Source organism: Saccopteryx bilineata, chromosome 2 (genome assembly GCF_036850765.1).
Source record: "Saccopteryx bilineata isolate mSacBil1 chromosome 2, mSacBil1_pri_phased_curated, whole genome shotgun sequence".
NCBI classification, from domain to species: domain Eukaryota; kingdom Metazoa; phylum Chordata; class Mammalia; order Chiroptera; family Emballonuridae; genus Saccopteryx; species Saccopteryx bilineata.
Window position 1 is genome coordinate 199,288,073 of NC_089491.1, and position 22,738 is coordinate 199,310,810.

The following is a 22,738-nucleotide window of genomic DNA, read 5'->3' on the forward strand; positions in this document are numbered from 1 at the left end:
CTATCTTGTGTCTCCCTGTGTAAAAGAAGTATATTAATTTTTACTTTTTATCCAATCCCAGAGATTTCCCTGCTTTGCTTTCTCCTGCCTCCCCAACCCCTTCCATCTTCTCCTTTGAATCTGATGTATAAAATAAGTGGTGAAATCGCCATTTTCTGGAGCACTTTCTCAATCTGCTTGAGACTGCTTTCCGGCAAAAGTCAGTTTGGCTCAAAAAAACGCATAAAAATTTTTACAGGTTTGGGAAGTTTTGTTTTTTTTTAAGTTGACAGTATTATCTCAGAATAGGCTGTGATGAACTGGGAAGAACTGAGCTCTTACACTAAGAACACAGGTTACAATGTAACTTAACTGCAAGGCCAGATAAACTAGGATGCTGTTGGTCAAATAAGTTTATAAATGGATATATATGTTTGGTTGCTTCTAGTTTGCATTGTGTGTGTGTGGGGGGGGGGCAGGCTGTAAGCAGGCTGGATAGTTATAGCCTGAGGCTTAGTTTTAAGACTAAGCTTTTCCCCACACCCTTGACAAATTGCATGATGTGGGGTGGTGCACTCTCATGAGGAATCCCATTATGACTCAGATAAGTGACTTTGTACCAGAAACTTCCTTGTTTGTATATTAGAATAAAGGTTTTGATTGCTATACTATAAAGTGGGGCAGACGGGAGCTTGCTCTCTCTAGGTTCCTGCTCTCACTATTGCAGGGGTCTCCCCAATCCCTTGCCCTTGGTGGGTGTTGGTCAAGTAAGTTTTTAATATGATATATGTTTGTTCGCTTATAGTTTGCATTGGGTGTGGGGGACAGGCTGTAAGCAGGCAGGGTGGTTATGGCCTGAGGCTTAGTTTTAAGATTAAGCTTTTCCCCACACCCTTGACTGACTGCATGGTGGGGTGGTACACTCTCATGAGGAATCCCATTATGCCTCAGATAAGTGACTTTGTATCAAAGACTTCTTTATTTGTATATTGGATTAAAGGTTTTGATTTCTACACTATAAAATGGGGCAGACCGGTAGCTTGCTCTCTCTCGGTTCCTGAGATTAGTATTAGAGGAGAGAGCAGAGAAAGGAGAGCAGATAAAGGCCACGTGGAGAAGAAGAGAAGCAGCCAAGATGGTGGAGTGCTAAGGGAAAAGCCAGTTTGTGCAGTGTTTGTACAGAGAGAAGGAGATGGAGAACAGAGGTGAATAAGGCTGGTGAGCTAGAAACCTTTGATTCTAGGAAACTTGGATAAGTCAGTATCTTTATGAGCACTGAATGAGTGGGTTTTGGAGCCCACTGTGTGTTTTTACTTGCCTGCCGGGTACAAGCTAGGATTAACGCTTATGGCCCACCAGTTCTTGGCTCCATTGTTTCATTACCATCTGTCCGAATCCAATGCGAACCTGCATGTGAATGGCCACAATGGTGGGCCCTGGCCATACAGATGCTAAGGCTAGCTTGCATTTTCAGAGTGCAACCATACCACAAACAGGATACTCTAACTGTTAAGAAAAAGTTGAAACCAAAAGGAACCTACAAGATCCTCCAAGTCTAATTAATCACTTTACAGAGGGGGAGATGGGACTATAGGAGAGGTCAAGTGAATAAATACTCAATAAATACATAGCAATTCATAAGCAGAGACCACATCTTGTCTCAGCGGCCTGGCTTATGTATCAATTTGTTCATTTAACAAACTGCATGGATTGTGTGCTAGGCACCAGTGAACAAAGCAACTGGGTCTGTGCCTTCAAGAAAACAGCAGTGAGGCCCTGGCCAGGTGGCTCAGTAGATCAAGTGTTGCCTGGGCACACTGAGGTCATGGGTTTGATCCCTGGTCAGGGCACATACAAGAAGCAATCAGTGAGTACACAACACAATGGAACAACTAGGTGGAACAATGAGTTCATGCTTCTCTCTCTCTCATTTACCCCCTCTCTCACTTATCCTTTCTCTCTTTCTCTCAATAAATGGGAAAATAGAAAGGTGTAAGGCCAGTAGCCACGGCCACTATCATAGCCACTTGGCCCATGTGGGTTTGCATTGGATTCGGACAGATGGTAATGAAACAATAGAGCCAAGAACTGGTGGGCCATTAGCTTTAATCTTAGCCTGCACCCGGCGGGCAAGAAATACACACAGTGGGAAAACACTTCCCTTTCCAGTCAGGGCTCCCAAAGCCACTGACTTATCCGAGTTTCCTAGAATCAAAGGTTTCTACCTCACCAGCCTTATTCACCTCTGTTCCCCATCTCCTTCTCTGTGTACAAACTGGCTTCTACTTCAGCACTCTGCCATCTTGGCTGCCTCTCCTCTGCAATGCTGATGGCAGGAGACCCCAGAGAGAGGCCCCCCCCCCCCCGTCCCCGTCTCCCTTATTTTATAGTGTAGAAATTAAAACCTTTAATCCAATATACAAATAAGGAAGTCTCTGATACAAAGCCACTTATCTGAGGCATAAATGGGATTCCTCATGAGAGTGTACCACCCCACATCATGCAATCAGTCAAGGGCGTGGGGAAAAGCTTAGTGTTGAGAAGATCTTAGTATTAAAAGGGCGGGAAAGGCTTAGTCTTAAAACTAAGCCTTAAGCTATAATGACTTTGCTGGCTTAGAGCCTATCTCCCACACCCAGTGCAAACTATAAGCAAGCAACCATATATATCATATTTACAAACTTATTTGACTGACAAAAGGAAAAAAGAAAGAGAGAAAGAGAGAGAGAGAAACCAGCAGATTAACCAGCAGCCCGATGGGGAAACTCCTCCTGCATCAGAAACAGGGAGTGCTTTGAGAAAAGACAAGAGAGCTTTTCTAAGATTGAGGTATTGGGGAGGGTTCTGGGGGAAGACACATTTAAGCTGAGCCAAAGAGGATAAACAAGAATGGACCAGGGATGAAGAACTGGGTGGGTGGCAGGGAGACAGGGGTGGATTCTATCTGAGGCAGGAAGAAGTTGATCAAGATCCAAAAATAGCTAGTATGGTCAGGGGGGAGAGTGGCAGGAGATGAGAAGGGACAGGGAAGTGGAGAAACCCTAACTGTGTAACCAAACTGACAGCAACCACTCAGTCTGTGGGAATAACTGAAGTCTCTAAGATTAACTGAAACCTGGGAGCAGAGAATGTCAATTGTTGTGCAGGGCCCCAGAATCTGTCTCCAACATCATATATGGGGACTGCCTGCCCCTCTGCGATGTACTGGCAATCTGCAGGTTCAAACATTGCCTGTGTTGTGTCCAAAAGGCCCAAGCATTTCCCTAAAAAAAAAACCTCACTCTCCCAGGCCACATAAACCAGTCTACCCTACCCAAGAAGCTGTAGACTAGATGAAAAATCCCTCTCAGGAAGTTAGGTAATTTTAAAGCATACTTCAGGGAAACAGCCTTCATTCAGAATCGAACTCTGGAAGTCAACAATAGAGTCACCTCCATACTGCCCAAGACAGGACTTCCTCAGTGCCAAGCTGTATGGGACCAGGGCCTGGGGTGGATCAGGGTCTTAAGGGGAAGGTGGTAGGCTAGGCAGGAGCAGGTAGGAAAGAGGTTAGGTACCCTGAGCTGCCAGCTATCGATCCCCTAGCCAGATTGGTTTCTCATCATCACCCAGTTTCTTTACTAAACATCCCAAACATCACCACTTCCACCAACTTGCCCATGACAAAATCCCCCCTCCATGGCTTTTTTCTTCTATGTCCGGGTCCCTGAATGAGCACACTTCTGATGCTTCTGAAGGTATTTAGCTCTGGCAAAAGTGGGAAAGCCACAGGGTGGGCTCTCCAGGCTGGCTCCTTAACCTCCCCCTCTTCCTCCCTTTTTGCAGTCACACTAGGTAAAACTGGTAGCTCTATGGGTATGAAAAGGCTAAATGACTCACTGCCTCATTATTTGTAAAAGGCAAAAGCTGGAAACTACCATGCTCATCAAGAACAGAACAGATTAACCAAATGTGAGTTATTTAGCGGGAACAAAAGAACAGCTACACACACCATGTGTATCACTCTCACACACAAAGGGTATATACACTGTGTGATTCTACTTTGATAAAGTTTATAAGCAGGCAAAACTAATTTCTGGTTGCTTTGGGGAGGAGGAATATGACAGTAAAAGGAATATGAGGGGCATTTCTGGGGTGCCATGTTTTATTTCTCAACTTGGGTGGTTATTAGAGAGATGTGTTTACTTTGTGATAATTCATTAGGTTGTACACTTGTCTGTGTTTTCTGTATGACTGTGTATACATACGTACACACACACACAAACAGTTTTCAGCATCTTGGGAAAAGCAGGACTCTGGCTTTGCAGGCCAAACAGAGAATGCCCCTGGGAGACAATGGGAAAAGGTGACAAAGGTGACTGCACTGCGGATAAAGCCTAAACGGCAGGGGTGAGGCGGCAGGAATTGGTGGGGGGCATGCAGTTTTAGGGCTTACTCCCTTCTTCCTTTTTGTAACTGTTAATGACTCTGCATAATATACTCCAAAGGGAAATGGGGCCAGTAAGGGAAAGGGTTGGAACTGGGCTGGCAGGGAAGAGGGAGGCAGCAGGAGCATTCTCAGTAGTGAGAGGACTAGGAGGAGAGGAGGCAGAGACAGAGGGAAGAAAAATCCTAAGTGCTCAGGGTGGGCAAGAAGAGCTCACCTGGGCTGGGGCTGCACTGGAGCGGGGAATCCCACCACTCAGCCCTTCTTGATTCCCCTCCCTGAGCCAACATTTGGTATACAACTGGATTAATGGTTTTATTGTACTGCTCTGCTCTGCTCTGTGTGTGTGTGTGTGCGCGCGCGCGCACAAGTGCGGCCAAAGATTCTACATTCCCATTGTTTGGTATACAGTTTGCACTGGGTGAGGGGGAGAGAGGAGGACAAATAAATGACCGGATATAGCAGGGGGCGGGAACGTTTTTGGCTGAGAGAGCCATGAATGCCAAATATTTTAAAATATAATTTTGTGTGAGTCATGTAACAACCCGTGTACATTATGCATTATTCAATAAAAATTTGGTGTTGTCCCAGAGGACAGGTGTGATTGGTTCCAGCCACCCGCAACCATGAACATGAGCGATAGGAAATGAATGGGTTATAATACATGAGAATGTTTTATACTTTTAATGTTATCATTTTTATTAAAGCTTTGTTTGTGAGCCAGATACAGCCATCAAAAGAGCCACATCTGGCTCGCAAGCCATAGGTTCCCGACCCCTGGGATACAGTATGTAATTAGACATAAGGTAGAAGGCTCTTTTCCTCAATACTTCAGAAATCTGTAATAACAGCTTAAATGGCCAAAAAATGTGGGAATGGCTACGTATCAAGAGTGGCATACTGTGCAGCTAGCAAAAATTATAAGCAACAGTAGCAAACACCTGGAGGGTGCTTTACAGTTTACTAAGAATTGCACCTCATTAAGAAGTACAAATTGGTTGTTGCAGAATAGTCATGGGGATGTAAATTACAGCATAGGGAATGTAGTCAATATATTAACAGCTATGTAAGATATCAGATGAGTGTGAGAATTATCAGGATGCCCATTTAGTAAGTTCTGTAATGTCTAATCACTGGGCTGTACACCTGAAATTAATATATTGTATATCAACGGTAACTGAAAAATTTTAAAAAAAAATTTTTTAAAAGAGGAATGGCACCTCAACCTTGCCTGACACAGAATTATATGGACTTTGCTGCCACACTGAAATGTGAAATGACACATTAGCAACCATCTTGGCCCTGAAGGGGCCAAAAGATGAGATAGTGGACTAAGAAGTTTTGATGGAAAGGGTAGAGGAGGGTCAACATTTTCTTTTTCCATCTTTTCCAAGTGAGGGGAGGAGGAAGGGGATAGAGAGACAAACTGCTACATGCACCTCAACCAGAATCCACCCAGCAACCCTGACCTGGACCAGTGCTCTGTCCATCTGGGGCCCTGATCGCAACCAAGCTGTTTTTAGCACCTGAGGCACCTGGGCTGATGTGCTTGAACCAACTGAGCCATGGCTGTGGGAGAAGAGAAAGAGAGAGGAGAGGGGGGGTGGAGAAACAGATGGTTATTTCTCCTATGTGCCCTAACCAGGAATCAAACCTAGGACATTCGCACACCAGGACAACGCTCTACTACTGAGCAAACTGACCAGGGCAGGTTCCAGAGAGCTGGCAATTCTGAATGGCCTGTAGTTTGGTTAGCTCTGTTTGTGTAAATAGCTGTGCTAATTTCACATGCTATATTTCCATTCACTTCCTCTTTCTATTGTTCCTTAGGGAAAAACTTTACTTTTAGCCACAATTTGATTCCAAGTTCTTTCAACAATCATTCACAAGTATTGCTGTTGAGTGAAACCACTCAAAAGCATGTTTGATGTTGGAAGGGGCCTCAGCTCATGTTCCAGTGTGGTTTTATTGATGCTCCTAACATCAATTAAAAAAACGGACAGACTTTTCTATCTTCCTGCTTGCAACAGTGTTTTAAAGAAAGAAACAAACCAAAAACCCCAAAAAACCTCCCTCCACCCTGAGAAGCTGGGCCAAATGTTTAATGATTTATGAAAAACTTTAGCATGGACTCTTGAAACCTTGGCATTCCCTTCTTCCTCTAGCTGTTCCTATAGAAAGTAGAAACTTTGTTTTGCAGTTTGTGACTGTCCCAAATCTAAATTCTCTGCAGACCATAATCTTTGCTGAGTGTTTCTGCCCTGCTCTGGGTGGTCTTCCTGCAAGCAATGACTACAATGACAGGATTACTGCAAACAATAAATTTCACAAACCACCCATCACATATCTTTTGCAGATGAAAGCAAGTACCTCTGGAAGATGACCAGCCCACAACAGTTAGGGCTTCCCCAAATCAGTTCTTAATAAATTTTTTCACGTAAAAAGCCACTTTTAAAGGGCACTGGTTACCTTTACAATAGCAGAAATCCTTCAAGCAAAAAGTTTTGCGGGCAAGACATCAAGTTAGTGCCACATGGGATTGGGAAGCTGATAGGAGATGTGGGGGGCCCCACGCATAAGCAAAGGGGTCCCTTAGGGAACTATTCCCGCTCTCCAAATTATTTATAAGTCAGTGGCCAAAGTGCCAACGGTGTTCAGAAAAATACTGAGTATGCTACTGGGGTCCCACGTTCTTCTCCAGGTACAGAGAGGGCAGGGACTCCGGGGACCTGAAGCTCTAGAGGTGGGCACATATGAGCACCTCAGAAGCCGGGACTTGGGGCCGCGAGTCACTTGCGGAGGCGGGAAGAGCGCCAGTCCACCGCGAAGAGCAAGGGAGGCAAGCACTGCAGTCTGCCCTCATCAGCCGCCAGCCACCGCCACTGCCACCGCCAAGATGTAAACAAAGCACATGCACCTGCGGCCATGGCCGCTGCCCCTTGGAAAGCAGTAACAGCAGAGGGCATCAGCGCCGCCAGGGAGTGGGTCGCACCCCACCCCACAAGCTGTAGGCCGCGCCCCCCAACTTCACACCACCTCCTCCCGCCCATGGGCCCCGCCCCCCGCCCTTAGACCGCGCCCCCCCCAAACGTGCACCACCTCCTCCCGCCGCCTCCTGCCCGTGGGCCGCGCCCCCCAGCCACGCGCCCCCGCCCCTGGCCCGTAGGCCGCACCCCCGGATCCGCGCGTCCCCCCTTCCAGCTGCGCGCCATCGCCTCCCGCTCGGGGACCTGCGCGCGACCCCGGAGCCGCCTGCCCTACCTAAGTGCGACCATCTGGCCCTGGGCCGCAGGGACGCGGTCGTAGTCGGGATCGCGGGACGCCTCACCTCTGCATGGTCTGCGCCCCACCCAGGGCAGGTGCTGGCGTGGAAGAGGTCTTTGTGCGGCCGGAGCGGAGATGCCTGGCTACAGTGTAGCCCTCACCCTGCCCAGTCAAAGACGGGGCAGTGCCCGCGGTCCGGGTGCTACCGAAGCCCCTCCCTCACTTCATGGGACCACCTCCGCGCGCTCCCCAGGCCCGGGCTGCGCCCACCTGCGCTCTGCGGCTCCCGCGACGCAGCTCATGGTCACTGGGCGGCTAGGGCGAGCACAGCGCACGCCTGAGACTCGGTGCTCCACCCGCTCTGAGGGCTGCAGGAGGGGTCGCGTAGGGAACGCTGCCCTGCGCGCCTGAGGCTGCGGAAGCGAACGACGTGGGAGGACGTAGGACGGAGACAGGATGGCGATGGCTGCCAGGTGCGCGCGCAAGGCAGCCTTGGGCAGGGGCGGGGCTGGCTCCCGGAAGCGGAAGCGCAAGCGCTCTTGGGGACCTGAGCAACTGCTCTCCTTGCTGCTTTGGGGAAACCGCGGCCCTGCGGGAACTTGGGCTTGGTGACGCTAAGGCCCATGCTTCTGTAAAGAAGGGCCAGTGCCAGTCTGGAGAGAACAGAGAGCTTACGTCAGTCACCGTGACTGGAGCTGAAGATGCATATCTGGGGATTTTTATTGGGGACCATGAGACCCCCCCCCCAGGGTGTTGTAAAGTACCTGTACCTCAATTCCGCGGGTTTATGTAGAGACACCAAGTCCAGATGAATTTTGAAGAGTTTTATTAAAGGAGGATGTAAAGCCAGTTAGCCACAGCCACCATCACAGCGCTTGCGCTTCCAGGAGCCAGCCCCGCACCAGGCGCCTCCCGCCTAGTCCCCTCCCCTCACCGTCCTACCTCCTCCCACCCCGTTCGCTTCCGCAGCCTGTCCCATGCAAGTTTGCATTAGATTTGGACAGATGGTAATGAAATATTGGAGCCAAGACCTAGTGGGCCATTAGCTTTAATCCTAGCTTGGACCTTGTGGGCAAGTAAAAACACACACTGCATTCAGTGCTCATAAAGCTACTGACTTATCTGAGTTTCCTAGAATCAAAGGTTTCTAACCTCACCAACCTTATTTACCTCTATTCCCCATCTCCTTCTCTCTGCACAAACTGGCTTCTCCTTCAGCACTCTGCCATCTTGGCTGCTTCTCCTTTCCTCCACGTGGTATTTGCTCCTCCTAGAATGTAATCACTCTTCCTTTTAAAACCTTTTGGCGGGAAAGACCTCCGCCAACACAGACCAATACAATCACGCCCATCCCAAGCAAGAAGGGCAATTAATACTATCACCTGGGCAACAGGCTTCCAAGTGGGCAGTGCCATCTTTAACAAAGTGAGTATAATATATTTTCTCTGCCCAACAGAGGTGATTTATTAAATATGCCGGCCGCTTATGGCTGACATGGGGAAGTTACAATCCCAAATCAGGTGCCCAAAAAACATTTCGGGAGCTGTTTATATACCCTTGATCACACACGGGCAGGGGAGAGCATGACATCATGGCAAGAACTTACAACATTTGTTTAGGGGATACACAGAAACATTAAGACTTTCAAGGTAACACAATCAAAGATGTTTACAAATCTTTTAGGGTTCATCTCCCCTCCTTTGCCTAGGTATGTTTCTCTCAAGATTCCAGGAAGGGGGAGGAACTACAATCAATGTAGGGTGGTGTTGGGCAGATAAAATATATTACGCTCACTTTGTTAAAGATGGCACTGCCCACATGGAAGCCTGTTACCCAGGTGATATTAGTGTCTGTTGGGGGCGGGCTGTGGGCAGGCAGGATCCTTGTAGCCTGAGGCTTGGTTTTAGGACTAAGCCTTTCCCACCCTTTTTTATGTGGGGTGGTGAAATCCCATCATGCCCCAGATAAGTGACTTTGTATTAGAGACTTCCCTATTTTGTATACTGGATTAAAGGTTTGGATTTCTACACTATAAAATGGGGGCAGAACAGGAGCTTGCTCTCTCCATTCCTGAAATTAGCATTAGAGAGCAGAGCAGAGAAAGGCCACGTGGAGGAGGCCAAGAGAAGCAGCCAAGATGGCGGAGTGTTGAGAAGCCAGTTTGTGCAGAGTTTGTACAGGGAGAAGGAAGGAGATGGGAAACAGAGGTCAATAAGTCTGGTGAGCTAGAAACCTTTGATTCTAGGAAACTCGGATAAGTCAGTAGCTTTGTGAGCACTGAATGAGTGGGTTTTGGAGCCCAGTGGGTGTTTTTACTTGCCCGCCAGTGCAAGCTAGGATTAAAGATGATGGCCCATCAGTTTTTGGCTCCATTGTTTCTTTACCGACTGTCCAAATCCAATGCAAACCTGCATGGGCCAGGCAGCTGTGATGGTGGCCATGGATACTGGCTTTATAGGTGGTATGTAAATCCTGTCTCCCATTGAAAGAGAAGAAGTTTCTCAGTTAACCTTTATTTTAGATTTAAAACTAAATGACCCATTGTTCTTGCAAGCCAGAAACTTCTACATTCTTTTCCCTCCCCTCCCCAAAGGATGGGACAGGAAAGCCTGACCTTTTCTCCTAGAATATCAATATTAATTTTTCAGCTTTTTGGTACCTTACTACAAAGGGTTCCCAGATTCGTTTCTTTTTTTTTTTTTTTTTTTTTTTTGGTGAAGCTGGAAACGGGGAGAGACAGTCAGACAGACTCCCGCATGCGCCCGACCTGGATCCACCCGGCACGCCCACCAGGGGCGATGCTCTGCCCACCAGGGGGCGATGCTCTGCCCCTCCAGGGTGTCGCTCTGCCGCAACCAGAGCCACTCCAGCGCCTGGGGCAGAGGCCAAGGAGCCATCCCCAGCGCCCGGGCCATCTTTGCTCCAATGGAGCCTCGGTTGCGGGAGAGGAAGAGAGAGACAGAGAGGAAGGGGGGGGTGGAGAAGCAAATGGGCGCCTCTCCTCTGTGCCCTGGCCAGGAATCGAACCCAGGTCCCCCGCATGCCAGGCCAACGCTCTACCGCTAAGCCAACCGGCCAGGGCCCCAGATTCGTTTCTTAAGATCTGTAAGTCCCCTGAAATTCTATGCCAGATGTAAAGCCAGCAGGCAGGGCCAGGACCACCATCACAGCAGGCCGGCCCATGCAGGTTCGCATTGGATTCGGACAGTCGGTAAAGAAACAGCGGAGCCAAAAACTGATGGGCCATAGTCTTTAATTCTAGCTTGCACCCGGCGGGCAAGTAAAAATACACACTGGGCTCCAAAACCCAGTCACATTCAGTGCTGACAAAGCCACTGACTTATCCGAGTTTCCTAGAATCAAAGGTTTCTAGCTCACCAGCCTTATTCTCCTCAGTTCCCCATCTCCTTCCTTCTCCCAGATACAAACTGCACAGACTGGCATCTCACTCAGCACTCCGCCATCTTGGCTGCTTCTGCTGGCCTACTCCACGTGGCCTCCTTCTGCTCTCTGCTCTGCTCTCTCCTCTAATCATCCCAGGAAACAAGAGCGCAAGCGCCCGCTCCGTCCCCATTTTATAGTGTAGAAATCCAAACTCTTAATCCAATATACAAAATAGGGAAGTCTCTAATACAAAGTCACTTCTCTGAGGCATGATTGGATTTTACCACCCCACATCAAAAAAGGGTAGGAAAGGCTTAATCCCAAAACCAAGCCCCAGGCTACAACGATCCTACCTGCCCCCAACACACATTAATATCACCTGGGCAACGGCCTCCACGTGGGCAGCATTATCTTTTACAAAGTGAGCATAATATATTTTATCTGCCCAACACCAGATTTTGTATATAAAATAGTAGCGTCTAGAGTGAGAGACCACAGCCTTTATTGGGTTAAAGACCTGTGTGACCCTTAACCCCACCCCAAACTATAAGGATGGATGGATTAAACTAGTAGTTCCCTAACTTTGCTGCAAGATAATCACCCAGGGATCTTTTGTTGTAAGGCACCAAACAGCTGCAAATTAATGTTGATATTCTAGGAAGAAAAGGTCAGGCTTTCCTGTCCTTTCCTTGGAAAATGGAGGAAAAGGAATGTAAAAGTCTCCTGACTTACAAGTATGACTAGGGTCATTTGGTTTTAAGTTCTCTGAAAGGATTAAGGTTAACTGAGAAACTTCTTCCTTTTCAATAGGAGGCAGAATTTACATACCACCTTTCATTGATTGTAGTTCCTCCCTTTCCTGGAATCTTGAGAGTAAAACACCTCTAGGCTAGTGAGGGAAGAGGAACCCTAAAAGATTTGTAAATATCTTTGATTGTGTTAGCTCGAAAGTCTTAATGTTTCTGTGTTACCCTAGACCAGTGGTTCCCAACCCCCAGGCCGCAGACCAGTACTGGTCCATGGGCCATTTGGTACCAGTCTGCAGGGAAAGAATAAATAACTTACATTATTTCCGTTTTATTTATATTTAAGTCTAATCGATGTTTTATTTTTAAAAAATGAACAGATTCCCTGTTACATTTGTCTAAGACTCACTCTTGATGGTTGTCTCGGTCACGTGATACATTTATCTGTCCCACCCTAAAGGCCAGTCCATGAAAATATTTTCTGACTTTAAACCGATCCGTGGCCCAAAAAAGATTGGGGACCACTGCCCTAGACCAAGGGTAGTCAACCTTTTTATACTTACCGCCCACTTTTGTATCTCTGTTAGTAGTAAAATTTTCTAACTACCCACCAGTTCCACAGTAATGGTGATTTATAAAGTAGGGAAGTAACTTTACTTTATAAAATTTATAAAGCAGAGTTACAGCAAGTTAAAGCATATAATAATAATTACTTACTGTAAAGCCAGGAGCCGCCATCGGAGCCATTCACATGCAGGTTCGCATTGGATTTGGACAGTCGGTAAAGAAACAGCGGAGCCAAAAACTGATGGGCCATAGTCTTTAATTCTAGCTTGCACCCGGCGGGCAAGTAAAAATACACACTGGGCTCCAAAACCCAGTCACATTCAGTGCTGACAAAGCCACTGACTTATCCGAGTTTCCTAGAATCAAAGGTTTCTAGCTCACCAGCCTTATTCTCCTCAGTTCCCCATCTCCTTCCTTATCCCAGATACAAACTCTACACAAACTGGGGTCTCACTCAGCACTCCGCCATCTTGGCTGCTTTTCCTGGCCTCCTCCACGTGGCTTCCTTCCGCTGCTGGCTCTACCTTCTCTGCTCTCTCATGCTAACCTCAGGAACCAAGAGTCCAAGCTCTCGCTCCATCCCCATTTTATAGTGTAGAAATCCAAACCCTTAATCCAATATACAAAATAGGGAAGTCTCTAATACAAAGTCACTTTCTGAGGCATGATTGGATTGTACCACCCCACAGCAAAAAGGGTGGGAAAGGCTGAATCCCAAAACCAAGCCCCAGGCTACAATGATCCTGCCTGCCCCCAACACACATTAATATCACCCGGGTGACGGCATCTTTAACAAAGTGAGCATAATACATTTTATCCGCCCAACAATCCACCCCTATGCTCACTTTATTACCCACAATCTATACCACTAGCATCCCTGTGTAAGGAAATTAGAACATTACACAAATTACAACAGCACAAATTATACAGTTTCAACAATCACAAAGGTACACTTCACCAGTCTCTGAGCACTTTGCCCAAAGCGCAAAATGTCCTCGGCCTTCTTCCTAGCCATGGGAAAAGCTTCCCGGGGTAGGGGAGTGCTTCCAGTAAAGCCACCCCCCACCCCCATCAGGGTATTTCACATTGTCCAAAATCCATAATCCGTAAATCCATCCAGCAAAGGAGCCAATGCCCACTCCAGTCGTAGTCCAGGAAATCAGTCCACGCACATAGGGTGTCAGCCACCCCCCTCATCCCTGCCATCCTGGCAGGTCTTACACTGTCCCAAAGAGGAGCACATGGCAATGGCAGTCAGCATTTCCATCTTGGCTCTGAAGAGCATGATAACGTCCATCCTATGTCCCCAAAATCGCAGACCTACCAGGACTGTAGTAGGTGCTCCTTCCAGCTGGGCTCCCATCTTATGGAGACTGCAGATTGCAACTCCAGCTCGATTCTCCTCATCCTCCAAAGAGGAACTGAAAACACCAGCTCCCGCTGCCAGGCTCAAACCCTGGGCTGCTACCGCCTTCTGCTCCACAGACCTTGCAGCTCTGGACCCAGCCTCAGCCTCAGCCCCGGCCTCCTGCCACTGCTGGCTCTCCACAACATCCAGGGCAATCTGCAACTCACGAACCTGTGAATCCTCCTCCAGCAGCTGCTCCATTTCCAGGCGAATCTCGCAAACCTGGTTGGCCTCTGTAGCACTCTAGTGGAATTCTTATAAGGGAAGTGTCTATATAAAATACATTAAATAGAAATTTTATCTGGACTCCAGAGTTGCAAAAGCCCCTAAACAGCAGAAGTATAATCAGGAACTTAGAAAACCACAAGTTTACAGTATGTTACTTGCGAAAACCCCTGGAGCAGCAATCTGCACCCCACTTACTTGCAAAAACCCTAGAGTAACAATCTGCACCCCACATCCTGAAGTTGTTTTGCAGCCCTTATAGAAAAACAAAAGTTTTGTAATTTTAAAATCTTCCACTATACCCCTAGCTTGAACCCTTAGTTATCAAGGCATGTGACTATAACCCCCCCATGTTTAAGCCAATCGCCAAACGCCACACTCAGCTTCTGTACCGAGTTGCTTGCTTGCTTTGCTATAAAAACCCCTAGTCTGTAAGCAAAGGGTGTGACTCCTAGTGACCACCACTTGGAGCTCACCCCTGCGCAGGTTTACATCTTTGGCCAATAAACTTTTTGTACTCTCCAACGGACTCCAGCATTTGTCTTTGCGCGATTGGGTGCAACATTTGGTGACCCCGACGTGATCTCCCCAAGTGGGAATTTGGCTGGTAAGCCCGGAGGAACAGCTCGAGCTGGTGAGTATTGGAATTCCACTCTTAGTTATTTTGTTTCATTTGTAATCTTGATACCGGTACATTTGTAGTCTGAGGCGATAGACGGGACGCTGTCAGAGACTCGCTCAGACCCTTGGGCAAAGGGCAGGACGCTGCCGGCCGAGGTTTTGTTTCTGTTTGATTTGATTGACTATTCCAAAAGTTACTGAGCTCATACGCGCTGCGCCGCTGGTGTAAATGTTTGTAATAACGAATGTGGTCTATCTGGGAAATTCTGTGTATTGCTTTTCTCGTTTTTGCTGTTTTAGTGTGTGCAGTGTTAGCCTGTGTCCCAGTCCAGTGTGATCAGCAATCTCCTATTTGGATTGCTTTACTTGTCTGTTGGGGTGTCTTGTGTGTTGTTCTTGTAGGACTTGAAGGACATCTAGCGGAGAAGAACGGGTATCGCAAGATGGGAAATTCTCAGTCAGCAAGCTCACCACTTCCCCTAGACTGTATTTTGGCTAATTTTTCAGACTTTCAGAAGCGAGCAGCAGGCTACGGGGGACCATTACCAGATTTAGAAACCCTCCGCACCCTTTGTCAGTTAGAATGGCCTACTTTTAATGTAGGATGGCCTGCAGTGGGAACCTTTGATGTCCTCACGGTACATGCTGTAAGGGCCATTATATATAAAACTCCCCATCCAGACCAGTACATTTATATAGATGTATGGATTGACATTGCCACCGACAAACCGGGGTATATTAAGAAATGCCAAAAGAACCTCCAACGGACCATTAGGTCCCTTAGTGTCAGGCCCAGGTTTGTTGGTGTCAGTGGCAATCCGGCCCTACAGGACCCAAAGACCACCCCTAGCGCGCCCAAGAAGGAAACCCCTAAGTTGTATCCAGTTATTCAGGAAACTCCTGAAGAAATCCTAGACCCCATTAACCGTCCCCCACCTTATCGAAGGTCAAGAGAGCCTGACACTACTGTCCCTGAGAATGTGCAGAGCCCTCCTCACACCAGGGGAGGGACCCCTTATGCGCAACTTCCCAATGCGGGGGCTGCCCCGATGTTGCCCCTTAGGGAAATGTTGCCGCCCCTGGATGAAGGGCCTCGGGCCCCTTCCAGGATGGTTTATGTTCCTTTTTCTACTAGTGATTTGTATAATTGGAAGCATCAGAATCCTTCTTTTTCTGAGAAACCACAGGGATTAATATCTTTACTTGAGACTGTATTTAGGACCCATCAGCCAACTTGGGACGATTGCCAGCAATTGCTGCAAACTCTGCTCACCACCGAGGAAAGACATAGAGTGAACCAGGAGGCAAAGAAAGCCTTTCGAGAAGACGGTGGAACTGAGCAGGAGTTGGCCGAAATACTTCCCGAGACTCCCCCCAATTGGGATCCTAATGTAACCGGGGGAAGGGAGGCACTCATCCAATATCGCCGGGCTCTATTACGGGGTTTAAAGGCAGCCGCTAGGAAGCCCACCAACTTTAGCAAGGTAAGTGAGGTACTCCAAGGGAGGGATGAATCCCCTGCTGCATTTTTAGAGCGGCTTATGGAGGCCTACCGGGTTTATACCCCATTAGACCCTGAAGCAGAAGAAAACCGCAGGTTAGTAAATATTGCTTTTGTTACTCAAGCAGCCTCAGATATTAGGAAGAAACTGCAGAAAATAGAAGGTTTTGAGGGCGAGAATAGGAGCAAATTATTAGAAATAGCTCAGAAGGTTTTTCAAAACAGAGATGATCCTGAATTAGGACGAGCAGCTGTTAAGGTACTTCTAGCCGCCAAAAATTCGGGAAAGAATAAGGGAAAGAAACAATTTTCAAAAGGCCAAAAGAAAACCTTTGCGTCCAGACAACTAAATAAGGATCAATGTGCCTATTGCAAGGAGAAAGGGCATTGGAAGAAAGACTGCCCCAAATTGCAAGGGGAAGCTCAAGGAGGAGAGTCCCAAGTCCTGCTCCAATTGGACTGACGAGGCCAAGGCTCCATTCCCGTGGGCCCCCAGGAGCCTATGGTCACATTGTCAATCGAGGGTAAGCCTACTACCTTCTTAGTTGACACGGGGGCCGCCCATTCAGTTCTTAAGGCACCAATTGGGACTCCACAAAGAGGAACAACCCAAATAGTAGGGGTCACTGGCAAAGTTACTTCTTACTCCCGCACCCAGGCAAGAATTACAGACTTAGCTCGTGGAACTGTCACTCATTCGTTCCTGGTCATTCCAGATTGTCCTTACCCACTTCTAGGACGAGACCTGCTGCAAAAATTTCAGGCTTCAATTACGTTTCACCAAGGTGACAATGAGCACGAAAATAAGGTATTAGTAACTGTACCCATCTCTGAAGAATACCTTATTGCCTCTCTCCAAGAAGGTAAGGAGCAAAATCAGGAATTGCCTGAGAGCATAAAAAATCAGGTCCCTGGAGTGTGGGCGGAAAGCAACCCCCCCGGATTGGCAGTACATCAGCCGCCAGTAGTAGTGCTATTGCGAAGTGATGCCACCCCAATACGCATCAGACAGTATCCTGTGCCCGCAAGGGCCAAACAAGGCATAGCACGGCACTTAAGGCGTCTATTGGAAGCCGGAATTCTCCGGGAATGCCAATCCGCCTGGAACACTCCTTTACTACCAGTACAAAAACCTGGAACACAGGATTATCGACCTGTCCAGGATCTGCGGGAAGTACACAACCGGGTGGAAACTATACACCCCACGGTACCAAACCCCTACACCTTGCTAAGTTCTTTGCCACCTACTCATGCATTTTATTCGGTGTTAGATTTAAAAGATGCTTTCTTCTGTATCCCACTAGCAAAGCAAAGTCAGGAAATCTTTGCCTTTGAGTGGAATGATCCTGAAAATGGATTTTCAGGTCAGTATACTTGGACCAGGCTCCCACAAGGATTTAAGAACTCACCTACTATATTTAATGAGGCATTGTGCAAAGACTTACAGGCTTTTCGAGGCTCCCACCCTGGAATCACGCTACTACAATATGTAGATGACCTCCTCATCGCTGCCCCGGACTCAAAAACGTGCCAGGAGGCCACATTAGGCTTGCTTCAAGAACTTCAGCACCTAGGCTATCGGGTATCTGCTAAGAAGGCTCAACTCAACACCCAAACCGTGAGTTATCTGGGTTATAACTTAGAAAAGGGGCAACGAGCGCTGTCAGCTCAGCGAGTCCAGACCGTATTACAAATACCCGAGCCTAAAAATAAGAGGCAAATTCGGGAATTTCTAGGGGCAATTGGCTATTGTCGGCTCTGGATTCTAGGATTTGCTGAATTGGCCAAACCCTTACATGAACTAACGCGGGGGAAAGAAGAATCAATAGTATGGACCCAGGGGGCAAAAGAATCCTTTCAGAAATTAAAAGAAGCCTTGATAGCAGCCCCAGCTCTAGCTTTGCCAGATTTGGCAAAACCTTTTCAGCTGTTTGTGGCAGAAAAGCAGGGCACTGCTGTAGGGGTCTTATGCCAAGAACTTGGTCCATGGAAGCGGCCTGTAGCATATTTGTCTAAAAGGTTAGACCCAGTATCTGCAGGTTGGCCTACTTGTTTAAGAGCCCTAGCAGCCACCTCCCTGCTTGTCAAAGAAGCCACTAAATTGACTTTGGGGCAAGACATTCAAGTAATTGGGGAACATTATCTCGAGCAAATACTACGGGCACCTCCAGACAGGTGGATCTCGAATGCCCGATTGACCCAGTACCAAGCTCAGCTCTTGAACCCCCCAGCTGTGCAATTCCTTAAGACCACGGCCCTAAACCCCGCCACCTTGCTCCCTGTGCCAGACTCAACGGTACTCCATGACTGCAAACTAACCTTGGACACTATCACTGGTACCCGGCCTGACTTGCGGGACCAAGCCTATGAAAAGGCAGACTTAACCTTGTTCACAAATGGGAGCAGTTATGTGCGGGACGGACAGAGGTTTGCAGGGGCAGCTGTTACTACTCAGGACCAGGTCTTATGGAAAAAGGCATTGCCTAAAGGAACATCAGCACAGCGAGCCGAACTTATCGGGCTCACACAGGCCCTCCGGCTAGCCGCCGGAAAGTGTGCCAACATCTATACCGATAGCCGGTATGCCTTTGCTACTGCACATGTACATGGTGCCATATATCGGGAGAGAGGGCTATTAACAGCAGGAGGAAAAGAAATCAAAAACAAAGAAGAAATCTTATCCCTGCTAGAAGCCCTCTGGCTGCCTCAGAAAATAGCCATCATACACTGCAAGGGGCATCAAAAAGGGGACTCCCCCATTATCAGAGGCAACCATTTTGCTGACCAAGTGGCCCATGATGCAGCAGAAGAGGAGGACACCATGAGTTTGTTGCCACTGATACCGCCTCCAAGCTTACCAAAAGAGCCTAAGTATCAACCTGAGGAAGAAGAAAAAGGTAAGCTAATAGGAGGTAAGAAAAACGTCCAAGGGTGGATTGAATTACCAAATGACAAAATCTTTCTGCCCCAGGCAGTTTTGAGACAAATAATTTCTGAAATACATAGCAGCTCACATCTGGGACAGTTAAAACTTGAGCACCTAGTCAAAAAGTATTATGAAGGCTCTAATATTCGAGATCTTGTAAACTCAGTTGTTTCCAGGTGCCAAGCATGTGCAAAGGTCAATGCAATCAACAAGAAACTCCCTCCTCTTTTCCGGTATCGAGGAAAAACTCCCGGAGAACTATGGGAAATTGACTTTACAGAAATGACTCCAGGAAAATTAGGTTACAAATACTTACTTGTTTTAGTTGATACTTTTACAGGATGGACTGAAGCCTTCCCAACAAAAGGAGAAACAGCTACAACAGTATGTAAAATACTTTTAAGAGAAATAATTCCCAGATATGGGATTCCTGTAGCTGTAGGGTCTGACAATGGACCTGCATTTGTATCCAAGATTTCACAAGAATTAGCCTTAAGACTAGGGATCAATTGGAAATTACATTGTATTTATCGGCCTCAAAGCTCAGGGCAAGTTGAGAGAATGAACAGGACCCTAAAGGAAACTTTAATAAAAATAAGGGAGGAGACTGGCGAAAATTGGGTAGAGTTACTCCCTTTTGCCCTATTTCGGGTCCGGAACACCCCCTACACAGGGAAATGGACCCCTTATGAATTAATGTTTGGACAACCAACCCCATTGGTCCCTCAGCTAACAAGAGAAGAAATTAAGGTCTCTAATCAGAATTTTCTAAAGTCTTTACAGGCATTGCAGTTAATACGTGCTGAGGTACAAGCCCTCAGGGACCAACAGAAGGAAGCTAACGCGGGAGTCCAATTGCCTCCTCAGCCGGAACCAGGACAGTGGGTGTATGTTCTCAACCACCGCCGCGGGAACCTTGACGCTCGGTGGCAAGGACCGTTCCAGGTACTGTTCAGCACGCCCACGGCTGTAAGGATAGCTGAGAAGCCATATTGGATTCACCTTTCCCACGTGAAGCCTGCTACACCTGGTGAGCAAGAGACAGACTCTAAGCAATGGAAAGTCCATACAAATCCCAAGGACCCTTTAAAGTTAAAATTTTCATCTGTGCCCTGACAGTGTTTCTTGATTTTGCTTGCGGTGGGTTCGGACCTCCTCCAAATACAGCAACACTTCTTAGGACATTGTACGGGCCCCCATGTGAATGCAGGGGAGGAACCACCACTATTAGACCAACTAGATACACAAGGCAGATTGATTGTGGAACCAAAATAGCATACCTCGCCGTATTGTCGGGTATAGGGGGGGGGTAACACCCAAGAGTGGATCTGTAATAATAAACCCCGCCCAATTCCCACTATTCAAGGCAAGCCAGGACCTTGTCCTGCTGAGTGCACTAGCTTCTATGATCAAATGCACTCCTCCTGTTACGACGAATTTCAGGAATGCACTAGTCAGGATACTACCTACTTCACTGCCATCCTTCAGAAAACTCGAGCGGGCGTTGGCCCGGAGATAGGAACACTTGGCCGCATAGAGGCTTCGTGCAAAGGGACGCGCGGCCAGCCTGTATGTTGGTCTAAGAAATCCCCTCTACATGTTTCGGATGGAGGAGGACCTCAAGATTCCATCAGGGAGGCCATAGTAGAAGAAAGGCTTGAGCAAATTGTTAAATCCCAGTATCCGCAAATAAATTACCATCCCCTAGTTTTGCCAAAGGGACCAAGCATAGACCTTGATTCACAGACTTCTGATATTTTATCAGCCACCTTTCAAGCCTTAAATATGACTAATCCCGAATTGGCAGCAGACTGCTGGCTTTGCATGACCCTTGGTACACCTATGCCTATTGCCTTACCAGTAACATTTAACGAATCTGCTTTAACGCCGCAGTCTAGTTGTACTGCCAATATCCCCTTCAGGGTTCAGCCTATAGAATTCTCTAATGTCACTTGCCTCCAGGGCCCAGCCCAGAATAATAGCTTTGACCTAAAAGTAAGATTTATTAGCTTTGCAAATTGTAGTAAGACTATAAACTTTAGTACTTCTCTATGTCCCGGCAGAGGACATATACTAGTGTGTGGAGGTAACTTAGCCTATTCTTATCTACCCACAAATTGGACTGGAGTTTGTGTAATAGCTACACTCCTGCCGGACATAGACATCATACCTGGGGACCAGCCTGTCCCTGTCCCATCTTTAGATCTTATTTCAGGACGAATTAAGAGAGCAGTCACTTTAATTCCTTTATTAGTAGGCTTAGGAATTACTGGAGCAGTTGCCACAGGAAGTGCCGGAATAGGAGTAGCACTTCACTCGTATACAAAGCTTTCTAACAAATTAATTGATGATGTAGAATCCTTATCTCGGTCTATTCAGGATGTACAAGACCAACTTGATTCCCTAGCAGAAATAGTTTTACAAAATAGAAGAGGTTTAGATTTATTAACAGCAGAGCAAGGAGGAATTTGTTTAGCTCTACAAGAGAAATGTTGTGTATATATAAATAAATCTAGAATAGTAAGGGACCGAATAAAAAGATTACAAGAAGATTTAATACGAAGAAGAAAAGAATTATTTGATAGTCCCTTCTTTAGCGGGTTAAATGGAATACTTCCCTATCTACTTCCCTTACTAGGACCATGTATTGGATTCTTATGCCTCTTATCCTTAGGGCCCTTCCTGTTCAACAAACTTATGAGTTTCCTACGGGAACGAATAGACTCAATTAAATTAATGGTCCTAGCCCAGCCCTACCACCGTGTTAATACAGTAGAAGAATCCCAATTATAGTTAAGGATTCAACTATACATTAGAAGAGGAGGAAATGTAGCACTCTAGTGGAATTCTTATAAGGGAAGTGTCTATATAAAATACATTAAATAGAAATTTTATCTGGACTCCAGAGTTGCAAAAGCCCCTAAACAGCAGAAGTATAATCAGGAACTTAGAAAACCACAAGTTTACAGTATGTTACTTGCGAAAACCCCTGGAGCAGCAATCTGCACCCCACTTACTTGCAAAAACCCTAGAGTAACAATCTGCACCCCACATCCTGAAGTTGTTTTGCAGCCCTTATAGAAAAACAAAAGTTTTGTAATTTTAAAATCTTCCACTATACCCCTAGCTTGAACCCTTAGTTATCAAGGCATGTGACTATAACCCCCCATGTTTAAGCCAATCGCCAAACGCCACACTCAGCTTCTGTACCGAGTTGCTTGCTTGCTTTGCTATAAAAACCCCTAGTCTGTAAGCAAAGGGTGTGACTCCTAGTGACCACCACTTGGAGCTCACCCCTGCGCAGGTTTACATCTTTGGCCAATAAACTTTTTGTACTCTCCAACGGACTCCAGCATTTGTCTTTGCGCGATTGGGTGCAACAGCCTCCTCCTCCAGCACTTCCTCCAGCTCCAGGGTCAGCATCGGTTTCTCCCGCGTTTGCTCCAGCTCCTTCTGCTGCTCGGTTTGCAGATCCCGGGCAGCCTCTTCCACAGAGCTCTCAGTTTCCTCATGCATGGCTGTAAAAGTCAGCCAGCCTACAATCCCCAAAAGGACAGCCATGGGGAACCATAACAGCAGCCAGTCCTCTACTCCACCGCTCAAAGGCTCCTTGCCGATCTGTATCGAATCCTGCCACAGACTACGCCAAATGTAAAGCCAGGAGCCGCCATCGGGGCCATTCACATGCAGG

General features: G+C 47.2%; 1 protein-coding gene across 1 annotated transcript in view; it reads right to left on the reverse strand.

Annotated features, from left to right (window-relative positions):
- LOC136322409 (caspase recruitment domain-containing protein 8-like) overlaps nt 1–13,729 on the reverse strand; it is a 53,518-nt gene extending 39,789 nt beyond the window's left edge. The window contains exons 1-2 of the mRNA XM_066254428.1: nt 13,588–13,729; nt 7,940–8,258 (exon numbers count right to left, since the gene is read on the reverse strand). Coding sequence (XP_066110525.1) covers nt 7,940–8,258; nt 13,588–13,729 — 461 coding nt within the window. The remainder of the gene's footprint in view (nt 1–7,939; nt 8,259–13,587) is intronic.
- Nucleotides 13,730–22,738: the final 9,009 nt, after the last annotated feature.